Consider the following 7,885-nt stretch of genomic DNA (forward strand, 5'->3'; position numbering starts at 1 on the left):
TCCTCCTCCCTCCTCTCTCTCTCTCTCTCTCTCTCTCTCTCTCTCTCTCTCTCTCTCTCTCTCGTTCTTTCTTTCTTTCTTTTTTGTTGAGGCTTCGCATTTCCGTTCCGGCAATTTCCAAACGGCTAAGAACGCGCGGCGGTTTGCAAATCAGCCGAGAACCTTTACTGTCGCTTCTTAGAGTCTGATCAGCCGGCTGTATTCCAGAGGCATGACCAGACGGGCATGCCGCGAGTTGGAACCTGTTGCCCCGCGCGTGCCGCGATACTGGAATTGCTGCAACGTGCCATGGGCATCCCAATCCAACGCGGCGATTCTTATCAAACACCGAGCGAAAGGCAATCCGGCATTGACCACCAGCCGCGGCGGACGGATCGGACCTTGCTCCAACCAATCGCCGAAGGCAGCGTCTGTCGTCATGGCCTTGGGGGGGGGGGAGAGGAAAAGAGTCACCCAGGCCACTTGAGTTGTCCAGAGTTCCGACGATGACATGTCCCACCGGAGACCCTCCCTTTTCTTTTCCTTGTTTGGCCCGGCACGACTGACTCGAAGGAGTGGCGAAGATGGCCCCGAGCTTCGGGGTATTGCTCAACGGACCTTGGTTGACCCTGCCTCCCCCGAAACCGACGGGACACGATGGCCTGGGACCTTCGCCCGGCCGTTCATCGTCGGCATCGCCCGGCATCGCCCGGCCGCGGTTTTCACAGAGCCCCGCCGCGGCAACACCGTCGTCACTCATGGGCTGGGGGGGGGTCATGTTGCACACGAGACGACGGCGTGTGCACGAAACATCGGTTTGCCGGTCAGCAACACCGCCTTTCATTGCACGGGGAACATGTAGTTTGTCCGTCCAAGTCTCGTCCGCGGCAAATAATCGTCGGTTACCATTCGACGACTGGTTTAGACGCAGGCCAAAATATTGAATGACGTTGTGCTGGATGCGCGCTACGCTGTGATGGAACATCTAGGGTTTCTCCTCTGCCCCGCGGGGGGGTTGCAGAGAAGCAACATAGGCTCTCTCCTCTTTTGGCCAACCTGCGAGTTCCGCACAATGCCTGTCCCCTGGAAGAGGAAACCCAAGAGGCCGCAAGCAAGACAGTCCCGTATCAGACGCAGGCGGGTCATACATAGGTCATGAGCTGCAAAGACGAAGCTTCAGCCCAGGCCCTCCCTCCAAAGTCAATGTACTTGTAGGTTACGTTCGTAGACTGGATGAAATGCCCCGTGCACAGCCGCTCCGCGCGCTGGTAGTAGTAAGGCCCAGCCGGACTGTGCCCAAAGACGAGCGTGTCTCTGTCTCGGACCCGGGGTTCATCATCCGTCTTAATCAGGTGTTCGTTCGGATTTCTGTCTGCGGCGGCGTCGATTCACGGTATCTGGAGGCCCAGTCGCCAAACCAAGCACGAGTTTGGTTGTGCCCGTTCGGCCAGCGAGGCCGCAAGTGATCTCATCATGTCTGCCATGAGCGTCATACCGGATGCTGAGTAGGTAGGGGTCTCCCGTCAGTTTGACACAGGTCGCCCCCTCCTTTCTCGAGGTTGCTTGCCACACTCTTTGCGGCCCAACCAGCCCGCCCGAGAAAGAGGGCTGCGCCGACGACGCAAGTTTGGCGAACTTCCCTTTGGCGAACCTCCTTTCCGTGTCACACCCTAGCGATACCATGGAACGTCCGGAACTGCCCCTGCACGAACTACAGGACTTGCAGAAGCGGCACATACAGCAGATGCAGGATGGACAACAATACGAAGAAGGCGGCCTCGCGGCGTCGGAAGAGGCGGAGCGAGCGCCCAACCCCGGCGGCGAGCGCGGGCTGCGCGACTTCAACTACAACGGCCGCGTCCGCAACGGCGAACGAGCCAGCGAGCGAGCCAGCTCGGGCGTCCTCGTCGGCCAACACCAGCCCCACCGCAACTCGGCTTCCATCTATTCCAACTACTCCTCTTATGCTCCCTCGCTGGATGGTGGCGGTGGCCATGAGCGACATGGAGGAGGAGTGGAAGATAGCGATTGTAGCGGCGGTGGCGGCGGCGATGGTGGTAACAGCAGTGGATTCGGACGAGGGGTCCCGCCGTCGCGGCCGTCACGGTCACCGCCGCCGCCGCCGCTCCCGCACATCGACCAGCCGAGACGGCAACTCTTGATGAAAGTGCCTCCGGCGCCCGGCACGGCGGACACGACGAACACGATGGGCACCGAAGCCAGCACCGCCGTCGCCGGCACCGAGTCGGTGCAGAAGGTGCGGCAGCCGCCGCCGCCGACGTACGTCCCGTTCCAGGACCATTATAACCGCGTGCGGTTCGTCGACGAGGAGCACGGCCGCCAGGGGGAGGGGGAGGAGGCGGACCGCGGGCGCTCGACACCACCGATCGACAAGGCCCATATCAAGGGCGCCCCCAATACGCGTGTTCTTTGGGTGTTTGCCTGCTGTGCCTTCTTCTGTTACCGGTGTTTCATGGACGAGGACTTTTGAAGGCCTTGTCAACGGCCTCGTTTCCCTGTCGTAACACACACACACACACACACACGCTCTCTCTCCCCCTCTCTCTTGTTCGTTTCTACATTATCTATGAGCCTCGTCTTGATCAGCATAGTAGGCGGGTAATCCTCTCACTTATCCTTTCCGACATAGCCCGACTGGCCGTCGATGCCTGTCGCAGAAGCTTGACACCAGGCTTTTTGAGGGCTCTTTACTTCTTCTCGAGCCGACGTCGAGGCTCGTCGACGAAACAAGCGGCCGAGGGCGATGCTTGCGGGCGCGGTCGGCGCGATCTTGAGCGACAACACTAAACATGCTCTGAACGGGGGAGGGAGGCCGTGGCATCACGCGACGTGATGATGTATCAGCAAAACAAACTGATGACTTGACGACACGGTGACGACGGGGCAACGGGGACAAAGGGACGACGGTTGAAGGAATAAACAAACGAATGCAAATACGGCAACAGAGCATACACAGTACCCCGAGTGCACGGAAAGACGTGTTTTGGGTCGACTTCTTAAGGGGGAGCCAGGGGGCGTGCTTTTATGGATGGGGTTGCTGGGGTTAGGGAGGGGGGGGGGTTATGGCATCTGCTTTTGTATTATAGATGGACCGTGTAATAAGAAACCCCTTTTATGGCGTTGCGGAATGCAAAAAATGACCAACATGCCGGACCCATGGAAGGGGGAGAGGAGGGGCTGTCGATGAGGATCTGATATCGGCCGGCCGCTATGATGTTATACCCGTCATCATCCATGTCCGGGTTCGTCCCAGTAGAAAAGAGAAGGGATGGAAAGGGGGGGGCGTAAACCAAAACCACAATCCAGGGACACGTCAAGGCCTTACCCCTTTCTGCCTTGCGTGTCAAAGTACACATATATAGCCGTGCCTACCAGGCATATACCGCAGGATATGTCGAAGCCGTGAGGGGTGGGATGGTGCGGGCTAGAGAACGGAGGGCGTCGATGGACGATGCCCCCGCCGCCCTTCCCGGTTACTTACACGGTCTGCGTTCATCACGGAAGACTCTTTAGACGCTTGAGGGAAGGAGCCGGGTGCCACGTTATTCATGCGGGAAAGAGAACTGCCGGGCATGGCGTGACAGGAGGGCTCGGCCGCCGGGTCTGATTTGTGGCGTTCTTACCGATCCTGTAGTTTCTGTTCTATTATTTGTTTTTATTTATTTGATCTTATTTGCTTTGACATGTACATAGTACACTTTCTATCGGCATTCGCTTGGAGACATTTTAATTTGGGGGGGGGGGGGGGGGGGTTGCCCACGATTGGACAGAACTCAAGAAAGGTCCTCGACACCCCGGACCGAAGTGGCCGCAAGCAAGGCCCCAAAGTATACGAAATCTAGTGGCTGTTGAGTTTTGTTTCCCAGGGCCTTCAGCGCGTACTATCACACCACGATGGCACTCGGGGAGTGCCGTTTCTTTTGGTTGCATGCGTTTCCTTGTCGCGAACGGGAACTGTGTGCACCGCTGGGAGACCGGAGCCGGAAACTTCGCCGCATCCCAAGTCTACTGTTTTCTTGACAGAGTAACCAAAATAGCCCAATATGTCTTGAATCGCAACCCTCTCCTGAACACAGCGAGTCAGTATGGAGAGTAGGTGGCCGAAGTACACGGTACAGTGGCTTAGTGCATCCAGGCTTACATGTAGATGTGCCACTGGCTACTTGCACTCTGGCTCTGACGATGATCTGCCATAGGGCCTCGTTGTTGTAAACGATAGTATGTGAAGGAACAAGACGCACTATGAGAGAGTCTGGCATCTTGGTATCGTAGACATCGGCAGTCATGGATCGGATCCGGAACTGAGGGCTTACCGTCGCCCCTGGGCACTCTCGAATATACGTTTTGCTTACACGATGATCCTAATCAACCCAGATCCAATAACCATTCGTGTGAAGGTTGCGTCTTCGCATTGCATACTTCCACCACACAGACGCGAGCTGAGTAAACCCACCCCATCTAGCTTGTTCGGAAGACGTCTAGAGCTTGTACCGGTACATGAAGAGACGGCTCTCTGGATGCTGTCTCCCCGCACTTTATTCTGCGGTGCATAGTCCCAGAGGGCTTGTTTCTGGCTTATTGGACTAAGCAGTATCCATGGTGCGACCCCTGAGGATACGGATAGGGTTAACAGAGGGTGAACTTGTTCAAAAGAACCCCGGGCGAACTGACCAATTACCTTGGAAATGCGGTGACTCCTAGGTTGATCGTATGCTCCAAGACGAGTGAAAAGGGGCTGGACGATAGCAACGATACAATCGGAGGTTGATATCATGGTTGTCTCGGCGGTGCACGTAAGATAATGCGATGAAAAGCAAGTGCCTCTGGACCCGCCTCAGATATTTGAACTCTTGCATCAAATCATGCTGTTGATTCGGCCCACCTGTGAGAGTAAACACTCTCGAGCTGCTAATGCGGCCCGTAGGAAAGGTCAATGTGAGGCCAAATACTTGATTGATGATGATAATCTCTAATAGTGACAGTACAACCTCGCATGATTGGCCAAGTCGAATACCGCTTCTTGTAGAAATACCAAATACGGGTTCAACGTAAGCTGAGCTGCCATAAACTCGATAGACGGTTGACGGACAGTAGCCGTAAGCGTTGGTGTTCATTGACATCGGCCTTTCGAAAGATCCCCCGGCTCATATATGAATCCGCAAGCACGCAGGTTTTCGGAACTAGAGACCTTCTCCTCGGCGAGGCCTCCCCGTCCCGGAAAGAAACTTTCCACTTTCTCACGATCCGGCCTGCAGTGGTATACTCTCCGTTGAGAATGGAGATATAGCCCCATGTGAGGTTCTCTCTATGGAACCCACATACCTCCCGTTGGATTGTGCCGCAATAGCATTGCAGACAGAGTTGCAGTACACCCCGAGGGATAAGCAGAATTTGATTGGTGGTACACAGTCAACGCTCTGATGCTGTCAAGCGGAACTGTTTCCGATATCAAATGTCCAAGATTGGCTACACTTCCTTTCGATTTCATCAACACTCCAGAGTCGATTAGATGTTTGAGATCCAGCAGATGGCAAATGCAAAATGCGTTCTGACTATTCAAAGCCTGAGTTCGTTAGGGATTGCCACCATAGCTCCTCATAACCGATCAGCCATCATTGCTCCTGATCCTAATAGTTACCAGATGATGTTTAGCATATCAGTAGCAGTTGAAATGGAATAGTGTACCCATGACGATACATTGACAAGGAAAGAGATATGGAGGTAAGCACAGTGCAAAACTACCGATATGTCCTTTCAATACTGTGAGATCCTCATTGCCTAAATACCCACTTCTTAATCCTCACTCACTCATTCGGACAGAGCTCCATCATCGGTTGGAAGACTGCCGTCTCCCAGCCCGGAACGACAGCATCTCATCCCCACCGATCCGCCCAGCCTCAAACTTACGAGTGTTTTACAGAATCATCATAAAAGGAACTCTCTGGCCCGCCCCATCGAAGCCGGCCCCTCACCGACTCACCCTACGCCTCACTCCTGCTCATCCCCTCATGGACATGTAATGACACTGCTCCTCATCAAGCTAAACCGCCAGCTCTGCCACCATGGACGCCCAAGAAGACGACAGCGACATCAAGCTGCAGAGAGTATCGTCCGATCTCATTGCGGACTTCTCCCGCTCCCTGCCCCTCTTCCTTCGGAAGCCCGACGGCAAGACCTTCCGCACCCGTGTCCGCGTATCTGAGACGGCACGCCTGACTTCGAGTGTAAATACCAACCCACCCGCCATCACCCGTTCCCGTTTCCCTCAAATCCAGAAGTCCATGATTCTGACCGTCGTCACAGCTCCTCGATCCGTTCCAGGAACTCCCGCAACTCCTGGACCCCCACCTGCCCACCTGGCTGCCCCTCCTCGCATCCACCTACCTCGCCCAACTCAACGCCCGCACCCGCGCCCGAACCCGGGCGTCGGCTCCGTCCACATCGGCCCCGTCCTCCACCCGCTCGCAGCTCCTCGAGCCCCTGGGCCTTGCCATCGCCAAGCTCATATACACCTTCACCAAGATCCGCGGCGAGAAGGTCATCGTCCGCTTCCTCAACGTCGAGTCCCGCCACATCGAGCCCCTCCTCTCGGCCCTCGAGTCCGCCGAGCGCGCTGGCGCCACTCCCGGCAGCACCGCCGGATCACCCAACGAGTCGCCGCCGGCGAACTCGGCGCAATGGTCCTGGGAAGAGCGCTATCTTGTTCTCCTCTGGCTCTCCCACCTCCTCCTCGCCCCCTTCGACCTCTCCAGCATCTCCTCCGCCTCCGCCGACCCGGACCTCACCCTTCCCGAGATGCCAGGCTTTGAATGGCCCGAGAACCTCCCCGGCATCACCGTCCGCATCCTCCCCCTCGCCATCAAGTATCTCGCCTCGTCCGGCAAAGAGCGCGACGGCGCCCGCGCCCTGCTCGTCCGCGTCGCCATGCGCCGCGACATGCAGTTCCTGGGCGTCCTCTCCGCCCTGGTGCGCTGGTCCCTCGCCTCCCTGACCCCTGACCGGTCCGCCCCGCCGCAGCCGCCGTATTTCTACATCGGCATCCTCTCCTTCCTCGCCGGCGTCCTCCGTTCCTCCATAAACACCTCCGACATGGACGCCTACCTCTCGCCCATCTTCCTCGCCGCACACTCGGTCGCGTCCGCCGAGGCCGCCGCCGCAGGAGGGGGAAACATCGTCGTTGCGGCCTCCATCCGCTCCTCCGCCGTCGCCCGCAAGATGCTCATCAAGGTCATCCGCTCCATCACCGTCCTCCTCCTCCGCAAGACCCCGCCGGACCCGCACAGCACCGAGCTCATCGAGGCCTCCATCGGCTACCTCCTCGAGTGCCTCGCCGACAACGACACCCCGGTCCGTCTCGCCGCCTCCAAGGCCCTCAGCATTGTCACTCTGAAGCTCGACCCGGACATGGCCTCCCAGGTCGTCGACGCCGTCCTCGACTCCCTCAACCGCAATGTCCTCTGGACCCGCGATCCCGGCACCAAGACCTCCACCCGCGACCTCGCCGCCGTTGATCCCCTCGAGTGGCAAGGCTTGATGCTCACCCTCTCCCACCTCCTCTACCGCCGCTCCCCACCTGCCTCGCAGCTCCCGGACATCGTCCACGGGCTCCTCCTCGGTCTCTCCTTCGAGAAGCGCAGCACCTCGGGCGGCTCCGTCGGCACCAATGTCCGCGACGCCGCCTGCTTCGGCATCTGGGCCCTCGCCCGGCGCTACACTACCGCGGAGCTGCTCCAGGTCCCCACCGCTGCCGTCGTCGCCGCCCGCGTGCACGACGCGGACGTCTCCATCCTCCAGGTCCTCGCCACTGAGCTCGTCGTCGCCGCGGCCCTCGACCCCGCCGGCAACAGCCGCCGCGGCTCTTCCGCCGCCCTGCAGGAGCTCATCG

The 7,885-nt window shown here is 58.1% G+C and overlaps 2 protein-coding genes across 2 annotated transcripts; both read left to right on the forward strand.

Moving 5' to 3' along the window:
• Nucleotides 1-1,452: 1,452 nt before the first annotated feature.
• GLRG_02928 (uncharacterized protein) lies at nt 1,453-2,470 on the forward strand (the record flags this gene model as incomplete). Its single annotated transcript, XM_008093613.1, has 2 exons — nt 1,453-1,484; nt 1,570-2,470. 2 exons carry the CDS (start codon nt 1,453-1,455, stop codon nt 2,468-2,470), a joined length of 933 nt encoding a protein of 310 aa, XP_008091804.1.
• Nucleotides 2,471-6,062: 3,592 nt separating this feature from the next.
• Nucleotides 6,063-7,815, forward strand: GLRG_02929 (small nuclear ribonucleoprotein; the record flags this gene model as incomplete). Its single annotated transcript, XM_008093614.1, has 2 exons — nt 6,063-6,224; nt 6,304-7,815. Coding segments are annotated over 2 exons (1,674 nt in total), but the record flags the coding sequence as incomplete, so codon positions are not given.
• Nucleotides 7,816-7,885: the final 70 nt, after the last annotated feature.

The sequence above is a fragment of the Colletotrichum graminicola genome (genome assembly GCF_000149035.1).
Source record: "Colletotrichum graminicola M1.001 genomic scaffold supercont1.8, whole genome shotgun sequence".
Taxonomy (NCBI): Eukaryota; Fungi; Ascomycota; class Sordariomycetes; order Glomerellales; family Glomerellaceae; genus Colletotrichum; species Colletotrichum graminicola.